The sequence below is a fragment of the Loxodonta africana genome, chromosome 3, assembly GCF_030014295.1.
Source record: "Loxodonta africana isolate mLoxAfr1 chromosome 3, mLoxAfr1.hap2, whole genome shotgun sequence".
NCBI classification, from domain to species: Eukaryota; Metazoa; Chordata; class Mammalia; order Proboscidea; family Elephantidae; genus Loxodonta; species Loxodonta africana.
Genome location: NC_087344.1, coordinates 153,620,349 through 153,644,715, shown reverse-complemented (window position 1 = coordinate 153,644,715; position 24,367 = coordinate 153,620,349). Strand labels below are relative to the sequence as shown.

Here is a 24,367-nt window from a genome sequence, read left to right as displayed (position 1 = left end):
ATTGGTTAGTATACTCTTTATTGGGAGTTGATTCTCTTTCCATTGGGAGATGACAACTTCCTATAAAGCTGATATGCTAGAGTAAATAAGAAACTTGTTTATCTTTTAAAATATTCAATAGCAAAATGATATTGTTGATTGTTTTTTTTTTTAATTAGGAATTTTCTTTTTCTTTATCCTCATCCAGGTGAGGGCTGCCTTTGAGAAAGGAGTTCCTGGACTCCTTGGACTCCTCACCTCCAGGATGAGCACTGCAGTGTCGTGACCCTCGGGGTTTTGGTGAGTAGCTTGACAGATGATAATACTCGAGAGCATGTCCAGCTTAGAAAGATGATCTTGGGGAAAAGCTTCACCTTTAATGCAACAAATATTTATCAACCAAATACCATGTGTCAGCACAATAGTAAGTGTTAGGAATACCGGGATGAACAAGACCATCTTGGTCTCTGCGTTTAGGGAGCTCACTGTCTAGGGGGCGGTGAATGTTACTACACAAATGATCCCATCATTACACATGTAATTACAAAACATGGAGAACGTTATGAAGGAAAAACGCAAGATACCATGAAAAGAGCGTAATGGAGAATTTCATGTAGACTGGTGTAGTTAAGGGATCCTGCTTCTCTGAAGAAGAAACATTTAGGCTGAGACTCATGCATTCCTTCCTTTATTCATTCAACAAAATATTTGAATTTGACCTGGGAGGGTTGGGGCAAGAGAGACAGGTGTCAAGAATGACACCCAAATTTCTGATATGAGCAACCAGGCAAATGAAGGTGTTAATTACTAAAACATGAAAGACGGCAAGAGGTATAGATTTGGGAGGGAGGTATAGAGATGAAGAATTCATCTTTGATTCTGTTAAGTCGGAGACATCAAGAGCAATGTCAAGTAGGCAGTTGTATATATAGGTCTGGAGAGCAGAAGCGGTATCTGAGCTGGAGATGTAAATTTGGGAGTCGTTGGCCTAGAGAGAACGAATAGAATGAGAAGAGGACCCAGGGTAAAGTCCTGAGGAACTTCAAATTTTAGAGATTGGCTGGAGGTGGGACCAGCAAAGGAAGCAGATAGAGTGGCTGGAGAAGTGAGAGAAACACTGGAAAGTGTGGTGTGTGGAAACCAAGGGAAGAGTTTTGAGAGGAAAATCTAAGAGATAGAATAAGATGAGGCTAAAACAGTGGCCAGTGGTGGCTTTGACGAAAACAGTGGTTTTTGTGATCTAGATGTAAAAGTTGGTTTAAAATGATTAAATAGTGAGTGGCAGATGAAGGAGGCAGTCTTGTCAACTGTATGTGTGTCTTGTCAACTCTCTGGAGAAACTTGGCTCTGAAGGGGAGTAGAATGCTAGAGCTGCATTTTGTTTTGTTTTGCCTTGCCTTGCTTTATTCATTTAGTTTTTTAAAGCCAGAAGATACTGGAGCATGTTTGAATGCTGATGGGAAAGATCAGGGGATGCAGGAGATAGAGGGTGTGGCCAAGGCAGAGGATGAGGGCTCCCAGAAGGCTGGAGGGGGTGGGGCATAGACCACCTGTGGAAAAACATAGGCTATTTTCTCAGTTTCAGTAACAGAGAAGAAGAGGGAATAGGTACTGATGAAAATAGGTTTGCAGATTTGGTGGTGAGGACTTCCTGCCTGGTGACTGTTCTCCCTATGAAGTATTAGGTAAGGCCACCCACTGGGAGGAGGATGGGAGAGAGGGAGGGAATGTGGTAGAAAGAAATGTAAAAACTAGTTGCCATCAAGTTAATTCCAACTCATGGCAATTCCATGTGTGTCAGAGTAGAACTGTGCTCCATAAGGTTTTCAGTGGCTGCTTTTTCAGAAATAGATTTCCAGGCCTTTCTTCTGTGGAGCCTCTGGGTGAACTCAAACTGCCAACCTTTCAGTTAGCATCCAAGCTTATTAACCATTTTTGAGGCCCAGGGACTCCAGATAGGAGATATAGAAGGTATGAAGTAGCCATTAGGTGGTGCTGGCGAGTGAGCTTGCTAGAGGGTGGCAGTAGTCACAGTAATTGTTAGCATGGGAGTGCTGTGTTGTGCTGCTGAGCATTTATATAAACCAGCTCATCTTGTCATCCAAGTCTCTGCTTTGCCAGACATCACGGTAATGAAGAGCACAGACTCTGGAGCCAGAGTGCCTGGTTGAACACCAGCTCGCCCACTTACTGAGGGTGTTACCTTGGAGCAGTTACTTACCCTTTCAGAGCCTCAGCTTTGTCATGTCTAAAATGCAGATGGTAATAACACTAGCCTCCAGGAGTTGTTGTTAATGAGTTAACATTATGTAGGGTGCTTAGAATTGTACCTGACATACAAATTTTTACGTATTTTTAATTATTATTAAAAGTGATTAAAAATTTAGTTTTCTTTGTAAAGAGAAATATTATGTAACTAGATCTAAGGAATTAGGAAATTTGGTCATCATATTGGGGAAAATATCTCTTTGGCTATAATTAACAGTTCTGTGGAAGGTCTTTTCTAATCCTTAAAGGTAAGCAGTTGAGCACTAACCTGCCAGTGTAGGCCCTCAAGAGCCTAAAAAATTTATGTTTTGGAACTATGTGATAAGCTACTTAGGCAAATATTTGGTCTTTTTTTTTTGAGCATTTTATTGTGGTTTGGGTGAAAGTTTACAGAGCAAATCAGCTTCCCATTCAACAGTTTATATACATTTTGTTCCATGATGCTAGCTGCAGTCCCCTCAGTGTGACAACACTCTACCCCCTTTCCTCCTGGGTCCCTGTTAACATTCACCCATCTTTCCTGCCCCTTCCTGCCTTCTGAACTTTGTTTTGCTCATTGGTTTTGTCAGAAAGGCTAAAGGCAAGATAAATTATTTCAGCAATTTCCTTGGGTTAGGGATCGAATCACCTGGATTTTACTCCCAGCCACCGTGTGGGCCTACATGCTTATTTCAGGTGTCTATGCTGTTTCTTCCATCTGTAAAGTGATGGTAAGGGAGATGGGTTAGAGGAAAGAGCTGGGGTCTGAGAGCGCTGACTGGAAACCTGGAAGAAGCCATTCACACCGGTGTGCTGCATTCATCCATCCGCAAAATGCCTGTCAGTCAATGTCCGGCGAAGTGTGAGAATAAGAAACTATATGTAGAAGTATTTTGAAAATTATTGGTCTATGTTTACATGTCATTATTAGAACTAATCTTTGCTGACAGCTAATCAGAAATGACTAAGAGATTAATGTAGTGATTTTATATTTGTAATACGTCTTGAGTCTCTTTGGAAGAAGAGTGTAACACAAATGCCAGGTGTTTCTGTCTCACGAGAAGCTAAATAAGTTACCTGGGCTCTAACCATGTTCTTAGTATATCATACTAGGTATTACAGAAAATCCAAACAACTTTAAAACAAGGTTCTTGTCTTCAGAGAACTTAGCTTTCATAGGAGAAAGATAAAATACACACACAGAACTATTTAGTGTAACTTGTGATTGACTGCTAGAATGTGTGATGCAGGTAGAAAGTACCAGAAGTTACAAAAGGGGACTATAGAGGTGGTAACTGTTTTCCTTTTCCTGAGATAAATGTTTTCTGATGGCTTTGTCCATACAAGATTCATTTGCTACTTCTGTTTCACCAGTGATTTCCTGATGTTTACTGAGAAGTTACAAAATGGTTTATGGTCATACATGTTGAATTTGACAACCACAATCAATTTTATAGTCTTAAACTTGGGGGAAAAAAAGCTGAAGGTGGTGGGGGATAAAAATATGACCTTAAATATAATCAAAACCAAAATGTTTTGTAGGCTGCTTTCTCCTCAGGTCAGCATAGAGACGTTCCGTAATGTTTTTTTTTGTTTTTTTTTTTATAACTTTTATTAAGCTTCAAGTGAACGTTTACAAATCCAATCAGTCTGTCACATATAAGTTTACATACATCTCACTCCCTACTCCCACTTGTTCTCCCCCTATTGAGTCAGCCCTTTCAGTCTCTCCTTTCTTGACAATTTTGCCGGCTTCCCTCTCTCTCTATCCTCCCATCCCCCCTCCAGACAAGAGTTGCCAACACACTCTCAAGTGTCCACCTGATATAATTAGTTCACTCTTCATCAGCATCTCTCTCCCCCCCGCTGACCAGTCCCTTTCATGTCTGATGAGTTGTCTTCGGGGATGGTTCCTGTCCTGTGCCAACAGAAGGTCTGGGGACCATGGCCGCTGGGATTCCTCTAGTCTCAGTCAGACCATTAAGTTTGGTCTTTTTGTGAGAATTTGGGGTCTGTATCCCACTGATCTCCTGCTCCCTCAGGAGTTCTCTGTTGTGCTCCCTGTCAGGGCAGTCATCGATTGTGGCCGGGCACCAACTAGTTCTTCTGGTCTCAGGATGATGTAGGTCTCTGGTTCATGTGGCCCTTTCTGTCTCTTGGGCTCTTAGTTGTCATGTGGCCTTGGTGTTCTTCATTCTCCTTTGATCCAGGTGGGCTGAGACCAACTGAGGCATCTTAGATGGCTGCTTGTTAGCATTTAAGACCCCAGACGCCACATTTCAAAGTGGGATGCAGAATGTTTTCATAATAGAATTATTTTGCCAATTGACTTAGAAGTCCCCGCAAACCATGTTCCCCAGACCCCCGCGTCCGTAATGTTTTATTCTAGTTCCTTTTCCTGACTTCTTTACTTGAGAAGAAAGAAACGCAATTGTGTACGCTCAGAACTTTCATAAGTTTCTTTCAGCATCCCAGGTAAAATAGCTGAGACTATTGCAGATTTCCAAATGAAGAAATAGACATTGAACACTTGACAGTGATTATATGCAGTGCCAAAACCTAGAATATAACTGATCCTCCCAAATTCAGTCCAGTTCTTGAGTCTCTCAAGACCCGAGTTACTTCTAATCCCTTTGATTTTTTTTAGCTACTAATCCTCATCTGATATCCTCCTTCTGCAGTCCCATAACCCATCAGTAAGATACCATAGGAGTCCCTGGGTGTGCAAATGGTTAATGTGCTTGGCTGCTAAATGGAAGATTGGAGGTTAGAGTCCACCCAGAAGGCACCTTGGAAGAAAGGCCTGGCAATCTACTTCTGAACAATCAGCCATTGAAAACCCCATGGAACACAGTTCTACTCTGACACAGATGGGGTCGCCCAGAGTCAGAGTTGATGTGAAGGCAACTTTTTTTTTTTTTTTTAAGATACCAGAAAGAAGGGGGTAAGTGGACAGTAGTTATAAGAAAACCATATTAGGAGGGAGCAGTGATTTAAAGAGTATTTGGCCTTCCCTGAACTAGTCTGAGCAGCTCTAAATAAAGGGCTTTCTCATTTGTTCTCTGGCTAGGTTTGGGAATATTTTCTTGACCTTTCTGCTTCAAATTAGCCTTGCAAATTTGCTCAAAAAATATCTTAGCCTTCAAAGATGTTCTTTTACCTTCAGAATTATGGATCATTCCCATGCTTACCCATGCCTGCAGTCCCTGTCATTAAGCAGTGAGAACACAAGACACATACTCAGCATAATTTAATGGAAAGATCATGGAAATCAGGATAGAACTGATTGTGTTTGGTATTAGCTCAATATTTGATTTCAGAAGTACCTCCTTTAACATTCTCCACCCCCACCTCGAGGCCTTGAGAATATAAACATGTTAATTTGTCTCGTGGTTTGAAATTGGGGTGGGTTTGTTACATTTCAGTGCCACTGTTTGCCATCGGGGCGAAACACCAGCTGGTTGCTACGCATTTCCAGCGCCCAGTGGTTCCAAAGCATTGTTTCAAAAAAAGAAAAATCAAGTTTTTGAGGGTTTTGTGTTCAGAGTAGAGAAATGTAAAAAGACTATAGGGCTAAAGATAAAAATGTTTTTCTCATCTGCTTACAAACGCCTGGTACATGATGCTTGGGTGGGAGGCTGGTGCGCTTGGCAGAACGTCTACGCACTCTTCAGCTGCCTTAGCACCAAAGCCTTTTGGTCAGAACGTGAACATCGCCCTTTCCTTTAACCCTAGTAGAAGCTGAGCAGTGATCTAGCTTCTTCATGGTTGAGTTGGCTAGTGCTTTAACCTTGATCCTGTTTTAAGTCTCCCTATTTTGGGGTGGCCTTTTCCCACAGTGTGCCCTGGAGATGCGAGATTTTCCTTTGGCAGTAGGAGGCACACACCCAGAGAATGCTGGAGCTGCAAGGGGAAAGGACCCACTTCCACAGCAGAGAAAAACAAAGAGGAAAAAGGCATACAGGCGGCCAGCACTAAGGGACGTGCCCAGAAAGCAGTGGCCCACTGCCACTGCCCTGAGCAGCTTTGCCTGCTGCAGCCCGAGAGGAACTCGGTGAGCCTGTCCCTGTCTGTGACTGCAAGCTCAGGATTTCGATCAATGCATTCCAGCAACCCTAAAGTGAGGAACTCTCCGTCAGGAAACACACAGAGGTAAGGACCAGGACCTCTGCCATCCACCCCCTCCACCAGCCACCACCCTCAGGGGTGTCAGAGGGGGACCTTGAACACTTATTGGTGGAACAGTATTCACTAGTGTGGGGAGAGGACAAGAAAATAGACTAGTAAATAGTCATAGGCTAGTAAACAGGCTAATGGTACAATGAAAGCCTATGCTAGTTTTCCTTTGCCCCTCATCTGGTGACCTCACCTCTCGACCACCTCCCTCCTTGCCAGAGCACAAACTTAAGGGCATTAATGATCAACAGTAGAGCTGGCTACACGTGACAAATGAGGAAACTGAGGCCCAGAATAGTGAGGAGGCCTAAGGCCCTAGAACTAAAACACTGGGCCCTGGACTCCCACTGTGCAGCTTGTTTCACTGTCCCACTGTACTGAAAGAATTTTTGCCCTCCTCCCCGGTTGGCTGCCCTTGCTCGGCAGTGTCATACTGCTTGTTGGGAGGATCATGTGCTGGAGCGCTTCCCCAACCTGCCCATCACCCGCAGCTTTCCCCATGCTCTCCTGGACCTGCTTTTATTTTCCAGCAGGGACTTCAGGCTCTCATTACACCTGTTCCTTGTCATCAGCCTGGGGATGGGTAGTATTTTGATCTTAGTGATGCCTGTTTGTTTACTCTGAGCTAGTCTTAGTGTGAGAGTCACTGCTCTCTGTACATAGAAACCGTTGTCCTTTATTGACAGAAGCCTAGAGATGGGCCCCCATGTGACTGTGGGGTTCCCAAGACCTGGCAGGCTACTCTGCTTGATCTTCCTTGCTGTTGAGATCACTGAGATGGGAGCAGGGGTGGGGGGAGCAAGCAAGCGGTCGAGGTGAAACATGGGGAGGTGACTTCAGGGTCTCCTTGGCCCCACAGCAGAAGCTGCTGCTCCCCAATTTGTGCCGACCAGCTGCACCTGGCATCTGATCTCCCTTTGTTATCTGTTTCTTTTAGTAGCCCTAAGTCAAAGCAGGAGGTGATGGTCCGTCCCCCTACAGTGATGTCCCCATCTGGAAACCCCCAGCTGGATTCCAAATTCTCCAACCAGGGTAAACAGGGGGGCTCAGCCAGCCAATCCCAGCCATCCCCCTGTGACTCCAAGAGTGGGGGCCATACCCCTAAAGCACTCCCTGGCCCAGGTGGGAGCATGGGGCTGAAGAATGGGGCTGGAAATGGTGCCAAGGGCAAGGGGAAAAGGGAGCGAAGTATTTCCGCCGACTCCTTTGATCAGAGAGATCCTGGGACTCCAAACGATGACTCTGACGTTAAAGGTATGTCTATAAGATCTTCGAGACTCGGAGGGAAGTAGGCATCCTGAGGGAAGGCCTCGGACTTTTGGTGGATGCTGGAGAGCTAGTGTCAGCCAAGTGGGGAGAATAGGGATCAGACTCAGGAGTTTTCACAGTTGATAATGGAACTATTTCTTCCCATTTTTCACTAACTGAGGACTAGCTAGCAGCATCCTGTTGAGGAGTTCTCACTCTTGAGGATGCAAGTGGGTTAGGGGTCATGGTGGGATATTCTTCAGCCTAACCACATTCTCATGGATGTTTCTGGCCTCCACGCTGTTTGTGCTTCATATCAAGCCAGTATATCCTGTTCGTATGCGAATGGCCTGCATTGGAGCAGTTTTCTTTAATCCGTCAGATTGATCCTCCAAGATTCAGGTTTTGTGCTCTCTGGTTGCCACTTTGCCAGATTTGTAGACACAAGAGGAAGCCTTAATGGCCCTGGCGCTAGTCCGGTTTTGCCACAGCTGATTTCACAGTGGCAGGAATGAGTGGCTACATGTGGTAGAGATCTGGCAGGCACCAAGATGGAGTGAGCCAGGAAGAGTGTGCCAGAAGGTTTCAGGCTTTTTTCCTCCTAGTATGAGTCCAAAGGAAAGAAACCCTGGTGGTGTAGTGGTTAAGTGCTACAGCTGCTAACCAAATGTTGGCAGTTCGAATCCACCAGGCGCTCCTTGGAAACTCTGTGGGTCAGTTCTATTCTGTCCTGTAGGGTTGCTATGAGTTAGAATTGACTCAATGGCAACAGGTTTGGTTTGTTTGTTTTTTTATAAGACCAAAAATCTTAACTGTAGACCAGAACATGAAGTTTGTATTTAAGGAATGGAAATGTGACTCCCCAACCCAAATTGGCAATGAAAACCTGGGTGATTGCTCCCCCCACTTCTTTTCCTCCTTCCCTCCTTACTTGTGTGTTCATGGGGAGCTTTTTATGAGCACCAGTGCTATGCTAGATGCTCCTCAAGATTTGAGTGCACCTAGAAAACAGAACGTTAAAAAAACAACTACAATAAAACTCGACAAATGCTGACGTAAGGGAAGTTGGGGGGCTATGAGATCAGTCAGCAGAGGCATCCAGTCAAGTCCAAGGTGTTCTGGGAGATTTCCAGGAGGAAGGGACCATGACAGAGATATCTGAAAGAGGTGTAATAGAGAAGTAAGGAGGCAGAGGACAAGTGCTTTGTAATCGGTCATTTAGGGAGAAGAGTATTTGAATTTTTATAAGTAAAAGAAACGCTTTTCTCTTAGCAAAGTACTTCCTCCTTGAAATTCTCAGAGTGGGTATGTGTTGTGATGCCGTTAATTCTGGCAGAAAAAATGGAGTTTTATTATTTCTTCTATGACATGAGTCTTTTCATTCTTCTAGAATGTAATTCTGCTGACCACATAAAGTCCCAGGATTCCCAGCACACACCACACTCAATGACCCCATCAAATGCTACAGCCCCCAGGTCTTCCACCCCATCCCATGGCCAGACTACTGCCCCAGATTCCACACCTGCTCAGAAGACTCCAGCCAAAGTGGTCTATGTGTTTTCTACTGAGATGGCCAATAAGTAAGTTGATGGCAGTGTCTTGCTGTTGAGTATGGCTTGGGTGTTTGGAGAACCAAGTTCTTATTTCTTTTGCAGATTGATCCCCTTTTTACCCACTTGTATTAATTAAAGTTCACAGTACAGAAAGAAGTAAAATAAAATTTAAAAACCTCCCCAGCCCCACTCCCCAGAGGCAACATCTGATAAGACTTCCTTGGCTTGCCATCCAGAAATTTTATGTGCTTATACAAATATACATGTGTACCTTTTTTAAGCACGATACACACTTTTCTGCAGCCTACTTATTGTTCTTTTTTAAATGGCACAAATAAAACCTGTCCCTTTTAGAATAATTAGAAGATACAAATATCTAAAAAAAAAAAAGAAATCCCTGGGATTCTGACAACAGAGATAACTACTTTGAACATTTTGGTGTATATGTTTCTAGTAGATAAATGGATCAATTTTTTTTTTTAACCAAAAATGTGATTATACCCTAGATATGGTTTTCTGATTTTTTTTTCTTTCATTTAAGATTTTTTAACTTAAGATTCAAAGTGACTCTTGACAGCCTTAGACAGTTACTAGGTGTTGTGAGATTTCCTGACCACCCTTCTTGGGTTGGGATTTTGAACTAGGGTTCTCTCTAAAACACCTACCACAGTAGATTGTTCTGAGGCAGACAATTGTGGGGTTTTTTTTTTTTGTTTGTTTGTTTTCTAATGCCTGTTTTGAGATTAACTAATGACTATGTTTTAATTTTTAATTTCAGAATTTTGAGAGTAAATGATAAGGTCAGACATCAGTAAAAAAAACTTGTTTCTCTTGATTTCTTCCCGTTCAGCATCTCTGGCGGCTCTCTAATATTTCCCCTTCCTCCCCTTACAAGTCCAACCTGGGGTCAAATTGCTTTGGAATTATAGTTTGTGAAATAAAAATCAGTCCTGATATCTGCTGTCTTTTCTGTCTCTGCAGAGCTGCAGAAGCTGTATTGAAGGGCCAGGTGGAAACTATCGTCTCTTTCCACATCCAGAACATCTCCAACAGCAAGACAGAGAGAAGCACAGCCCCTCTGGTATGTATTCTTGGAAATGGAATAATGGTTTAATAGTTCTGCAGTGACTGTAAAGGTGGGAGGTGGTGAATTTCCTCAATAGGGAGGTAGTCTTGATGGTGTGAGCTGCACTCTGGGCATTTCACCTAATTATGGTATTGTGCGGTCTTACGCATTCTAGAATGCCGATAGATTGATGAATTACTAGAGGGAAGAAGGTGCAAAATAAAAGAGGAGTTATACAGATATCGCAGGGTTTCTTGTAACCATCTCTGGGAAAATCTGATTCGGATCCTGTGTACAGAATAGCCTTTAAAAAACAAACACACACCCTTGAGTTGGTTGAAGAACAGATTAAAAAGCAGCAACTAAACTACAGCCCTAGGATAATAATACCGTAATTAGAGTCATAGTGACTTTCAAAATGATTCTTACCTATTTCAAAGTGAGAGAATCATTGAATGTTTTTAATGGCTTAATGATTTCCAAAATTATTAAATATGTTAGTCTGTTTACTAATTGGGACTTAGACACCAACTGTAAATTACGTTAGAAAAAGCATACAACAGTGGTTTTAATACATGTAGTTTACCAGATTGAACCAAAAGATATTTCTTGAGTGTCCGGCATTGACTAGGCAAGCACTGTGAATGCTATGGGGATCTAAGAGGCTCAAGACGTGGCCCCTGCTTTCATGGAGCTTAATATCCAGTACTGGGAATGAGCCTTAAACACAGGAAAAGTTAAGTGACTATAAATGACCAAAGTGACAATTCAAGATAAAAAGACATGATGCCTGTTCTGTGTATCAAAAAAGTCTCCATTCTTGTTGACAGAGCAGAGCTCGGGCTTTTCTAGACATAGGAATTTCACATTCCTCATGCCTCTCCACTACTCAGGGGCTGTTGTTGTTCGTGCTGTTGAGTCAGCTCCGACTCATGGCGGCCCCATGTACAACAGAACGAAGTGTTGCCAGGTCCTGTGCCATCTTCACGATTGTTGGTATGCTCTAGCCCATTGTTTCAGTAACTGTATTTGAGTACTGTCCAACCTAGGGGCTTGTCTTCTAGAACTATAAACCTCATCGCCATTGAGTTGATTCTGACTCATAGCAACCCTATAGGACAGAGTAGAACTGACCCATAGGGTTTCCAAGGATTGGCTGGTGGATTCAAACTGCTGGCCTTTTGGTTAGTGGCTGTAGCTCTTAAGCACTATGCTACCATGGCTCCTCCAGCACTATATCAGCCAGAATTCTATTGTGAGCCATAGGGTTTTCACTGGCTAATTTTTCGATGTAGATCTCCAGGCCTTTTTTCCTAGTCTGTTTTAGTCTGGAAGCTCCGATAAAACCTTCCACCGTGGATGATCTGGCTGGTATTTGAAAAAATACCAGTGACAAAACTTCAGCATCATATCAACACACAAGCCACCACAGTACAGCAAACTGACAGACAGGTGGTGGACTCTAGAGGATGAATATAAATACTGTATTTAAATGTGTATTGTGCTGGAATGCAGAGTATGCATCCAACTTGAACCAACATTTTATTGACTTAATGACAGCCCTTAACATAGTTGTCTCCTCTACCTTCTCGGGTACTAAATTGAAATCAGAAAAGGAATTAAGGAGGAAATTGCAACTAATCAAATATCCATGGATCCAAATCTAAAATAAAAAGGGTGGAACTAAATTGTTTCTTCTGTTGTGGTTACTTTATATGAAATCACTGCCCACCCCCCAAGCAAACAAAACCCAGCCATGAAAACCAAACTTTAAATGGCAATGGAAGGAAAATGAAGGTGATCTCCACATTCCGGTTAAGGAGTCACAGACATGGAATACACTTTTGAACATCCAGGGTCATGTGGATCCAGCCAGTCTTTCCTACACAAGTCTGTACCTACAGACATACGTGTATACATACCTTCAAGTGAAACATTTACATACACAGTCACAGGTTGTAAACATTCAAAGACGTATCTTTGTGTATAAACAGCACAAACTATTCATGTGCAGAGATACACATAATGGTTTGTGTGCAGATCTGTACATAGCTAAATATTCCAGAGAAATTGTAAGGGGAGGTAAGTAAGACCCTTAAAACCCAGAAACCAAACCCATTGCCATTGAGTCACTTCTCACTCCTGGCAATCCCATGTGTATCAGAGTAGAACTACATTCCATAGGATTTTCAAGCCTGTGACCTTTCAGAAGTACATTACCAGGCTTTTCTTCCAAGGTACCTTTGGGTGGGTTCAAACCACCAATCTTTCTGTTAGGGGAGGTAGTGGAGTGCTTAACCATTTGGACCCCCAAGGGACTTCTTGTAGGAGTCTTAGCGATTTAGAAATACAGACTGGATTAAGTGAACAAGTAGGAGCAAATGAACACCTAAAAGGAATCACAAGGGTCACTGGAGGCTGGAGAAAGATCTCTTTCACAGTTCGTAGATCTCTTTTTTTTTTTTAAATAATTTTCTGTGTGTTTTCAGTGAAAGTTTACACAGCAAATTAGGTTCCCGTTTGACAATTTTTATAAGTTGTTCAGTCACGGTAGTTATGTTTTTTGCAGTGTGTCAATGTTGTCATTAATTGTTTTCTGCTTGTTCTGTTTCCAGTACTCTAGTTTCCCTACCCCCTTTGTCTTCTACACTTTGCTTTAGAGTAATCGTTGACCTTTTGGTCTCATATGGATGGTTTTTTAATGCAGCCCCATACTCATGGGTAATATTTTTTATTTTGTGTGCCAGTCTGTTCTTCCGTGATTCTTCTTCTTCATCACTCTCTTAAGTCTCAGCAGGGTTAAAAGTTTAGAACCATACCGTATATGTTGCCCTTCTAAACGCTAACAGTGTTCATGTCACCTGTTGTAGGTGACTGTGCTTTTACCTGGGATCTGCTTTAGCATTGGTACTTAATAAGTAATAATAAGGCAGCCGTCCAGCCTGTAAAAAGGGCAGTCTGCTGCCTATTGGAAAGAACAGCTCAAGAGACACCATGAGGTAGATAGCCTCAGATTTCTCCACAGACGCTTCCTGCCTACAGATTATCTTACTACCGTTAATGTTCAAATTCTTATCAAATATGGAATCAGTGATCACAAACTGAAAACAGAAACCAGAGATGTCAGGCCCCCTGCAAACTCAAGGAGAGGAGTACTCAGTAGTCACCATGCCAGAGGAGGTGTTGAAATGGAGCGGCCTTACCCACTGCCTCTGCTTTTAGAGTACAGCGCTGTAAGCGACGTGTACTTTTTCTTTCAGCTGGAAACATCAGACCGTTTGATTGACAATGCGAAGTCGACATACCTGGTTGTAACTTTCAGGGAAAAGAAAAAGGTATTAGGAACAGCCTCCCACATACCAAGAAACTAATCTCTCCCTGAATCAGAAACACATAGTAGACATGTGATATCAAACCTGTTCCTCGAAATAGATACTCAAATGTATTCACTTTGGCAGAGTGGGTCTCCCCTGGCATACTTATAAAGTTATTGAAACCTAATCTTCAGCAAGGGGAAGAGGATGCCATTTGACAGAAAAGTTTAAGAAAAAAATATCAAAATGTCTTCATGTCCACAGTGGGGTTATACACGAGCAGTGTCTACAGCAAGTGTCAGTATAGATTTATGTGGCTGGGACAGATCCTTTATAACATATCTTGCTCATTTAATTGCCCTTCTTTTCAATTTACCAATGGTTTTTAAAATCTCGTTTATCTCCAGAACACACAGATATCTGCCCTTCGGAATGATCCAAAACCTCTCCCACAGCAGCCCCCGGCTCCAGTCAACCAGGACCAGAATTCTTCCCAGAATACCAGACTGCAGCCAACTCCACCCATTCCGGCACCAGCACCCAAGCCTGCCGCACCCCCGCGTCCCCTGGACCAGGATAGTCCTGGGGTAGAAAACAAACTAATTCCTTCTGTAGGCAGCCCTGCCAGCTCCACTCCACTGCCTCCAGACAGTACCGGGCCAAACTCGACGCCCAACAACCGAGCAGTGACCCCTGTCTCCCAGGGGAGCAACAGCTCTTCAGCAGATCCCAAAGCCCCCCCGCCTCCACCAGTGTCCAGTGGCGAGCCCCCCACACTGGGAGAGAACCCAGATGGACTATCTCAGGAGCAGCTGGAGCACCGGGAACGCTCCTTGCAAACTCTCAGAGATATCCAGCGCATGCTTTTTCCTGATGAGAAAGAGTTCACAGGAGGTCAAAGTGGGGGGCCCCAGCAGAACACTGGGGTGTTAGATGGACCCCAGAAGAAGCCAGAAGGGCCAATACAGGCCATGATGGCTCAATCCCAAAGCCTAGGTAAGGGCCCTGGGCCCCGGACAGATGTGGGAGCTCCATTTGGCCCTCAAGGACATAGAGATGTGCCCTTTCCTCCAGATGAAATAGTTCCACCTTCCATGAACTCCCAGTCTGGGCCCATAGGACCTGACCACCTGGACCATATGACTCCTGAGCAGATAGCTTGGCTGAAACTGCAGCAGGAGTTTTATGAAGAGAAGCGGAGGAAGCAAGAACAAGTGGTCGTACAGCAGTGCTCTCTCCAGGATATGATGGTCCATCAGCATGGACCTCGGGGAGTGGTCCGAGGGCCTCCCCCTCCTTACCAGATGACCCCTAGTGAAGCCTGGGGGCCTGGGGGTGCAGAGCCATTTTCCGATGGTATCAACATGCCACATTCTCTGCCCCCAAGGGGCATGGCCCCCCACCCCAACATGCCAGGGAGCCAGATGCGCCTCCCTGGATTTGCAGGAATGATAAGCTCTGAACTGGAGGGGCCAAACGTCCCCAACCCGGCATCTAGACCAGGTCTTTCTGGAGTTAGTTGGCCAGACGATGTGCCAAAAATCCCGGATGGTCGAAACTTTCCTCCTGGCCAGGGTGTCTTCAGTGGTCCTGGCCGAGGGGAGCGCTTCCCAAACCCCCAAGGATTGTCTGAAGAGATGTTTCAACAGCAGCTAGCAGAGAAACAGCTGGGTCTCCCCGCTGGGATGAGTATGGAAAGCATCAGGCCCAGCATGGAAATGAATAGGATGATCCCAGGTTCTCAGCGACATATGGAGCCTGGGAATAATCCCATTTTTCCTCGAATACCAGTTGAGGGCCCTCTGAGTCCTTCCCGGGGTGACTTTCCAAAAGGAATGCCCTCACAGATAGGCCCTGGTCGAGAACTTGAGTTTGGGATGGTTCCTAGTGGCATGAAGGGAGATGTCAGTTTAAACGTCAGCATGGGATCCAACTCTCAGATGATACCTCAGAAGATGAGAGAGGCTGGGGCAGGTCCTGAGGAGATGATGAAATTACGCCCAGGTGGCTCAGAGATGCTGCCTGCTCAACAGAAGATGGTGCCCCTGCCATTTGGGGAGCACCCTCAACAAGAGTATAGCATGGGCCCTAGGCCATTTCTTCCCATGTCTCAGGGTCCAGGCAGCAACAGTGGCTTGCGGAATCTCAGAGAACCAATTGGGCCCGACCAAAGGACTAACAGCCGGCTCAGTCATATGCCACCACTACCTCTCAACCCTTCCAATAACCCCACAAGCCTCAACACAGCTCCTCCAGTTCAGCGTGGCCTGGGCCGAAAGCCCTTGGATATATCTGTGGCAGGCAGCCAGGTGCATTCCCCGGGCATTAACCCTCTGAAGTCTCCCACCATGCGCCAAGTCCAGTCACCAATGCTGGGCTCACCCTCGGGGAACCTCAAGTCCCCCCAGACTCCATCGCAGCTGGCAGGCATGCTGGCAGGCCCAGCTGCTGCTGCTTCCATTAAGTCCCCTCCTGTCTTGGGGTCTGCTGCTGCTTCGCCTGTTCACCTCAAGTCACCATCACTTCCTGCCCCATCGCCTGGATGGACCTCCTCTCCAAAACCTCCCCTGCAGAGTCCCGGGATCCCTCCAAACCATAAAGCACCCCTCACCATGGCCTCCCCAGCCATGCTGGGAAGTGTAGAGTCAGGTTAGTATGCTCTTTTCCCCTCACGCTTGCACCTTGTAGCTGAAGATGGCTACAGTCTGATTCGTTCACTCTGAGAAGATCCGTGTCCTAACTTGATTGCGCAGCCAGAAAAGGCAGCCTTTGCCAAGACGGACATATTTGTGGCAAGGTGTGTAGTCAGTACTTCTGTTGGGTTGTGAGCAAGTGTCCAATCCTGGCAAAGATGCATGGGCTCTTGGTGCAGAATATGTTTGTCACATGGGGCCACTGAAAGGAGGAGGGGAAATGGGGAATGCATGTCAGCTCACAGGATAATTCACATTGGCAGAATGAACACGTGTTGGTGAAATAATAAAATGTCTTAACAGTGGAGAAACGTGGCTTCTTTAAATACTAGACCCAGTCACTTCAAGGAGCTGCTCTCGTGTCGAGAGACTGAGTATAACCCTAAGCAGAGACGGGAGGCTGCAGAGAGACTTGATTATTTCTCATAAATGCATGTGGACCATTTGAAATAGTTAGCAAACCTTATCCTTGGTAGACTGCTGTTCTCGTAGATCAGCTACAATTTGTTAGCATTTTCTTCCTAGGAGAGGCCCTTGCTGATAATGGTAGTTTTGTGAATGGGACCGGAGGTGGTCAGTGGAAGATGATCACTGAGGTGTAAATACTAGGTCCGTGCCATCTCCACTTGAGAAAAGACTAGAATCAGAATAAGATGGTTGATTTATCCTGCCAAGCTAAAGTGTCTCTCGCTGCTGGGTAGCAGGTCACTGAAGCACTACAGTGGAGCAGCCCCTCAGACCTTTTTAGTTCAAACATCTTGGTTGTGGGAATTAACCAAGAGTGCTTATGGGGTGATGTGGTTAGTACCTGGGGTCGGACTGCTGGCCTGGCTGCGTGGCATACTAATAACTGAGTCGGATTCTAAATGGTGATTGGCAGGGGAAAGGGAGCTGCTTATTTCATTCTTCTCAGTGACGTAGTTGCCTGTAAGCCATGTCTTTCCCAAGCTTGGAGTAATATTTCTAATGCATTCTTTGCGTATGTGTCTTCATGTCTGCTGATCCCTCACCTCCGTGTCACTCTGCCGTCTCCCTCTGCACACACACGGAGCTTGACTAGAAGATTGATGATTCCTCTTCTGGGTCTAATAACACTGTCCTGTTCATCTCTCTCATTCCTGGCCTTGTTATTTCATAATCATAATGCCCAGTAGCCTTCAAGAGGAATCTAATTCCCTGCCCATTTTTGTTGTATTTTGCTTTCTTCTCCCAGGTGGCCCCCCACCTCCTACAGCCAGCCAGTCTGCCTCTGTGAATATCCCTGGAAGTCTTCCGTCTAGCACACCCTACACCATGCCTCCAGAGCCGACCCTTTCCCAGAACCCACTCTCTATTATGATGTCTCGAATGTCCAAGTTTGCAATGCCCAGTTCTACTCCCTTATACCATGATGCCATCAAGACTGTGGCCAGCTCAGATGACGACTCCCCTCCAGCTCGCTCTCCCAACTTGCCATCAATGAATAATATGCCAGGTAAGAAATCAGGAACATGGGCTCTTGAGCCAGCACTAGACAAGAGAGTAACCCCTTGTAATATTTTCTCGGTTGCTGTAGACCTAAATAGATCTCATTGCTCTCCAGCCAGGGAAGTTCAACAAGTTGAAAAGTATCATCTGAATGTACCGTCTGCATTAGTTTCAGTAGAATTAAAGTGTCTTGACTAGATCAAGATAACTAGTTTTCATTCGCTTGACTCAGTATTTCCTTAGAAGAAAGCAGGTTTCGTTATAGTTTCGATGCTTCTGTGTACCTGCATGGATCTTTTTTTTTTTTTTTTTGTCTACCTGGAGCAATACTGGAAGCACTTTCTTTGAACATGCTGATAGGAGTATCTTGAGTCCTGAAGTATTTTCCTGGAAGGACAGCCTCACACCACAAGCAGCCATAGACCTTCAGACAGTAGAAAGTCCCTATTTCCTAGAAAGGCACTTCTTTAGGACTGGCGGTGGTGGGAGGGGCAGTGATAAAAGTCCTCCCTTCCCTACTCATCCTGTACCCCTTTACTTCAGCTCTGCACAAAACCTCACAAACAGGAGCTGATCTGGAATGGTAAAGGTGATGGATTAGCGAAGAGAATGCTATTTATTCATCGGTAATCCTAATTAATCAGGTTAGACACGCTCTGTGGTGCACAAGCACCATCCAGCCCTACCATACTCCATGGTAATTTAGCAAGAAGACCACCAAATACTGAAATGTGCCAAAGATGGTAGTAGAACCTGTGTGCTTTCTTTTTCCGTTAAAAGTTACCATGTCTTTAACATGTCATACAACCCAGAGTTTTAAATGCTGTCGCTATAGGGCGTATACAATGATCATACCAAATGTCAATTAGAAAAAGGCCTATTTCTTGCTCTTGGAATTGTGGGAATGATTAATTCTCTTTCTTCACAAAGGACCATACTTAAGTCATTCAGGGAAATTGTTTTCTTCTATATTAAGTGTCTACAGTGAAGTCCACTGTACTCGTTTGTATATTCACTTGTAACTTTTCATACAGGAGTTTCTTTCTAGCCATCTTCTACACACTCCTGTATCAGACAATTTATAATAATATATGGTCATTTAGAGCTGTTGGTTTGTGTCCCCAAATGTAACGTAGTCTTACTGAGGGCAGGGACTATGTGTTATGTTTTCTTAGCATAGTACCGACACTTTAGATGCACAATGATAGTTCCTTAATTTGATTTTTTTTTTCAAGTTGCTTTTGGTTAAGTTGATCCCTTTGATATCTTTATTTTTCTAGGAATGGGCATTAATACACAGAATCCTCGAATTTCAGGTCCAAACCCCGTGGTTCCGATGCCAACCCTTAGCCCAATGGGAATGACCCAGCCACTCTCTCACTCCAATCAGATGCCCTCTCCGAATGCCATGGGACCCAACATACCTCCTCATGGGGTCCCAATGGGGCCTGGCCTGATGTCACACAATCCTATGATGGGACATGGGTCCCAGGAGCCGCCGATGGTACCTCAAGGACGGATGGGTTTCCCCCAGGGCTTCCCTCCAGTACAGTCTCCTCCACAGCAGGTTCCATTCCCTCACAATGGCCCCAGTGGGGGCCAGGGCAACTTCCCAGGAGCCATGAGTTTCCCAGGCGAAGGCCCCCTTGGCCGCCCCAGCAACCTGCCCCAAAGTTCAGCAGATGCAGCACTTTGCAAGCCTGGAGGCCCAGGGGGTCCTGACTCCTTCACTGTTCTGGGGAACAGCATGCCTTCAGTGTTTACAGACCCAGATCTGCAAGAGGTCATCCGACCTGGAGCCACCGGAATCCCTGAATTTGATCTGTCCCGCATTATTCCATCGGAGAAGCCCAGCCAGACACTGCAGTATTTCCCTCGAGGGGAAGTCCCAGGCCGTAAACAGCCCCAGGGTCCCGGACCTGGGTTTTCGCACATGCAGGGAATGATGGGCGAGCAAGGCCCCAGAATGGGACTAGCATTACCTGGCATGGGAGGTCCAGGGCCAGTGGGAACTCCAGACATCCCTCTGGGTACGGCTCCATCCATGCCAGGCCACAACCCAATGAGACCGCCGGCCTTTCTCCAGCAAGGCATGATGGGACCCCACCACCGGATGATGTCACCAGCACAATCAACGATGCCCGGCCAGCCCACCCTGATGAGCAATCCAGCTGCCGCCGTGGGCATGATTCCTGGCAAGGATAGGGGCCCTGCCGGGCTGTACACCCACCCAGGGCCTGTGGGCTCTCCAGGCATGATGATGTCTATGCAGGGCATGATGGGACCCCAACAGAACATCATGATTCCCCCACAGATGAGGCCCCGGGGCATGGCTGCTGACGTGGGCATGGGTGGATTTAGCCAAGGACCTGGCAACCCAGGAAACATGATGTTTTAAGCTGCTAAGACTGGATGTGCTGATCCTTGTCAAGATGAGATTCCAGGTCCTGAGAGCTGCTTTGAGAGAGTTCCAGGAATACCATTGGTCATGCAATAGGAGAACAGAGACCCGAGGGCTGCTTTGGGGGTGGGGGGAACTCGAGAATGTATGGATTTACCTGAGAGCAAATTATTCATTTAATCAACAGGTGTGTTTTTTTTAAGATTTATTTTTTAAAAATTATTTTTGTGGACTTGGGTATCCCATGATGGCACCTACTTTTGGGAATCTGTAGCCGTGCTTTGAGAATTGCCATCGGTCATGTGTTGCACCGTTCTCTGTATGTTTACGTCCTTCGGACTGGCTTCTCCCAGGATTCTATTCTGTTTTTGTTTTTTGATTTGGGCTTTATTTTTTTTGTGTACTGTACTATATTGTAAAAGGGATTTTAGCAGAGACTTTAGTCTTTGGGGCAGGAGGAGAACAGGAATGCTGGGCTGTTTACTTTAGGTGGAGAATCCATCTTCAGACCTTCGGACTATTTTCTTTCAACTCCAGTGTATAGAAAACCAAACCACGACCTCAGAGCAGAGTATTAATGAAAAGCACAAAAAAAGGAACTAAGTTCAGCAAGGGGTGGGGGGAGGGGGGATTTTTTTTTTTTTAAATAATGACTCTTAGGACCTTGGTTTTTTCAGTTCAAGTGCTCTTCAGCACTGTCTGTCTCTCCAGTATACAAACCAACCTCCACATTTTTCTCTCGTTTTCCCTATCTCATCCTTCCGTATCTCCTCAGTTAAGTGAGTTTCCTTCCCTGTGCCTCTCACCGCTGACCCCTGCTTCCCTTCTCTTTCCCTTTGGCAGCTGCAATACACGGTGTTATTTTGGGGAAATAAAATCTAGCAAAGCCTCACCTTCCCTGCCGAGTGTCCTCCTGATTTCGGGAGGGAAAGGTCTGTCCTTGGGGTGCTCTATGGTCTTTTTTTTTCCCGCTTAGTCTTTTTCTTCCCCAACATACCCTTCGCTGCCCCCTTGTTTTCTGTTCTCCTTTTACTGGGAATTCCCAAATGGATTTTATTAATGTGGGAGTGGAACAGATGCTAAAAGCTATCCAGGATTTTGTTTTTGTTTTGTTTTTTTAATTTTGTGGTTCCTTCCCTTTCCTCCCCCTCCCATGCGTAAAACGTTCTGTGTAACCTCCATTAAATTTGGTACAAAACCACTCGCCAGAGCTGTGGTGTCAGAAAAATAAAATATATTGTTTCTTACAAAATTGAACTGCCGCCTTTTGTTCATTTGGATTCTTGTTTAAGTACTGGGCATTTTGGTTGTCATGTGACCCAAAAGCATAGAATCTTTGTATCGGAGTTGATCGATAGGGTGAAGATTGTTGTTGTTAGGTGCCCTTGAGTCAGTTCTGACTCATAGCAAGTCTTTGTACAAGCACTGCCCAACCTTGGCGCTGTGCTCACAATCATTGCTATGTTTAAGCCCATTGTTGAAGCCGCTGTGTCAAGCCACCTCGTTGGTCTTCCTCTTTTCACTGACTGCCTATTTTACCAACCATGATGTTCTTCAGGGACTGGTCCCTCCTGATAACATGTCCAAAGTATGTGAGACAAAGTCACCATCCTTGCTTTGAAGAATGAAGATTAAACCCATTGCCATCGAATCAATTTCGATTCATAGCAGACCCTATAGGACAGAGTAGAAGTGCCCTATAGGGTTTCCAAGGAGCAGTGGGTGGATTTGAATTGCCGACTTTTTGGCTGTCAGCCCAGCTCTTAACCACTGCACCACCAGAATTCCATATGAAAGTGCCTTCTCAGGTGAAACATATTCCTTGCTATTGTTTACCTTTACTATGCTCCTTAGAAGCGAAGATGACGAGACTTCATCTCATGTACTTTGGGCATGTTATCAGGAGGGACCAATTCCTGGAGAAGGACATTGTGCTTGGTAAAGTTGAGGGTCAGCAAAAAAGAGGAAGACCCTCAACAAGATGGGGACACAGTAGCTACAACAATGGGCTCAAACATACCAATAATTGTGAAGATGGCAGAGGACCAGGCAGTGTTTCATTCTGTCATACATAGGTCGCTGTGAGTTGGAACCAACTTGATGGCACCCAACAACAATTCTGATCTCGCACATGAAATCCAAGAGCAAGCCTGGTCCCCATTGCTGAATTTTACCTTTGGGACAATTGTCTTTATTAGGAATTTTCACAAAGGCCAATTTAATAGTACATAGAATTAAGGGCCAAAGGGTATTTTTAGTTGTTTGAATAAGCTATGAAGTGGCTTTTTTTTTTTTTAAGGGTAAAATGTCACTATATCTGCAAATAGCAGGTTTCGTGGTTCCTTCTGCCTTCCCTCCTCATTGCCCGCCCACTCTCCCCTCAGCCAACCCTGCTCAGTCTGTGTGCACAGTTCACTTCCACCTTTCATACCTTCAGTGTGTATCCTGCAAGGTAAGTGTCTCAGGGACTTTGTGTTTCTGTGCAGTTAAATTTGTTCTGATGTGTGTGTTTCTCTGAGCCACTGTAGGTGTTTTTAGCTGAGTGAGTGGGCGTCTGTGTTGTGTTTGTTCTTAGGTGAGAGAATCTGAGCGAGGAGCAGCAGGTGGAGAGTTGTGTGCAGACAAACTTAGACAAATTGAGCTCTGCTGATGTTTCACAGTTTTACCTGCAAATGTTTCTTTGAGAATTGTTTTTGAGAGGCATTTGGTATTCTCTTCCACCTTTAGCAGCCGTCTTTTCAGTAACATAAGAGCCCCAGACAACAGAAAACGTGGAGATGAACGTTTGGGTACCTCCTCTGCTACTCACCTCCACATTTGGTATCTTGCTAATTTTTGAACCGCTCTATGAAGGAGGTGGTAAGCATCTCATTTACAGAGAAGACTGAGTTCACTAGTTTAAGAATTCTGACAAAGTCAGATCTATTCTGATGTTCCTGGGTGGTGACCATTTTATGTTGTGGAGAAATTAGTAAAATGAGGATTCTGTGTCAAGAATTTAGTCACATTTCCAGATTCTCCATCTCTGAAGTACACAGAGGTAAATAAATAAACAGTCAAGCATGGACAGCGTGAGATGAGAGCCCTGAGGAAAGCTGGGCCTGGTGTTTGTCCACTGCTCTGGCTTCTGGGGCAGCCCTACACCCTGCTACCCCTAAGAATGCTATGGTCACTGCTGGGTGTGTGTGGTCCTTTTTGCTACTTTCCTAGTTAGGGAGCCCAGACAAAGAAAGGAACACAAAGCAGGTACCCACTTAGAGGGCTGACCCTGGAAGGATGGGCAAACCTGTGAGGAGGCAGCAACAGCCTGCTTGGCAGGGAGGCTGGGGATGTGGCTCACCTCTCCCACGGCCCCCTGCTGGAAGCTTGCAGCAGTGCAAATTCAACTTTCCCATTTCTCTCAAGCTAGTTGAGTTTTGGGGCCCTGATGGCACAGTGGTTAAGCATTTTGCTGCTAACCAAAAGTCAGCAGTTCACATCCACCAACCACTCTCTGGAAACCCTATGGAGCAATTCTACTCTGTTCTGTAGGGTGGCTATGAATCAAATTGACAGCAGATGGATTTGGTTTTGGTTTAGTTGAGTTTTGGAGCCCTGGTGGCGCAGTGGTTAAAGAGATTGCTAACCGAAAGGTCGGCATTTCAAAACCACCAGCAGCTTTGTGGGAGAAAGATGTGGCAGTCTGCTTCCTTACAGATTTATGGCCTTGGAAACACTATGGGGTCGCTGTGAGTCGGAACGGACTCAATGGCAGTGGTTTGGGGTGGCGAAGTAGTTAAGTAGCTTGACTGTTAACTGAAAGGTCGGTGGTTCGAACCTGATGCTCCGCAGGAGGAAGGACCTAGTGATATGCTCTCTTAAAGGTTACAGACTAGGAAACCTTGTGGGACAGTTCTACTCTGCCGTCTAGAGTTACTATGAGTTAGAATTGACTCAACAGAGCAAGCTGAGCTTTGAAAAGACCCCTTCATAAATCTCCATTCCTTTATCAACATATGCCAACAACATTTTATCACAGTGACCTCTGAAAAACAGTTTACTTGAGTTTAAATGTAACGATGCCTAATTTACTAAGATTGTCATGCAATAAAATCTCATATTGAAAGACTGGATGCTACTGCCTGGAGAACCAATGATGCAAGATTTAAAAAAAAAAAAAAAGAATGATCAAGATGTTAGCATAATCCTGTGAAAGCCAGCCAGTTTCTCCCTACCTCTCCCCA

General features: G+C 45.0%; 2 protein-coding genes across 6 annotated transcripts in view; both read left to right on the top strand.

Moving 5' to 3' along the window:
- The window catches only part of LOC135227224 (uncharacterized), an 87,455-nt gene extending 81,171 nt beyond the window's left edge, over positions 1-6,284 (top strand). For all 5 annotated transcript variants that reach the window (XM_064282350.1, XM_064282347.1, XM_064282349.1 and 2 more), the window contains 2 exons: positions 188-279; positions 6,066-6,284. In XM_064282350.1, the coding sequence (XP_064138420.1) occupies positions 6,078-6,284 (207 nt within the window). In that variant the 5' untranslated portion in view covers positions 188-279; positions 6,066-6,077. The remainder of the gene's footprint in view (positions 1-187; positions 280-6,065) is intronic.
- Positions 6,273-21,948, top strand: BCL9 (BCL9 transcription coactivator). Its single transcript, XM_010601312.3, has 7 exons — positions 6,273-6,378; positions 7,340-7,656; positions 9,041-9,230; positions 10,185-10,284; positions 13,991-16,232; positions 17,490-17,750; positions 19,024-21,948. Exons 1-7 carry the CDS (start codon positions 6,326-6,328, stop codon positions 20,139-20,141), a joined length of 4,281 nt encoding a protein of 1,426 aa, XP_010599614.2. The 5' UTR covers positions 6,273-6,325; the 3' UTR covers positions 20,142-21,948.
- Positions 21,949-24,367: the final 2,419 nt, after the last annotated feature.

Coding starts and splice junctions, on each gene's coding strand:
- BCL9 (XM_010601312.3), top strand. CDS start 6,326: ATGCATTCCAGCAACCCTAAAGTGAGGAACTCTCCGTCAGGAAACACA. Junction 16,233..17,489: donor GCTGGGAAGTGTAGAGTCAG/GTTAGTATGCTC, acceptor TTCTTCTCCCAG/GTGGCCCCCCACCTCCTACA. Junction 17,751..19,023: donor ATCAATGAATAATATGCCAG/GTAAGAAATCAG, acceptor TTATTTTTCTAG/GAATGGGCATTAATACACAG.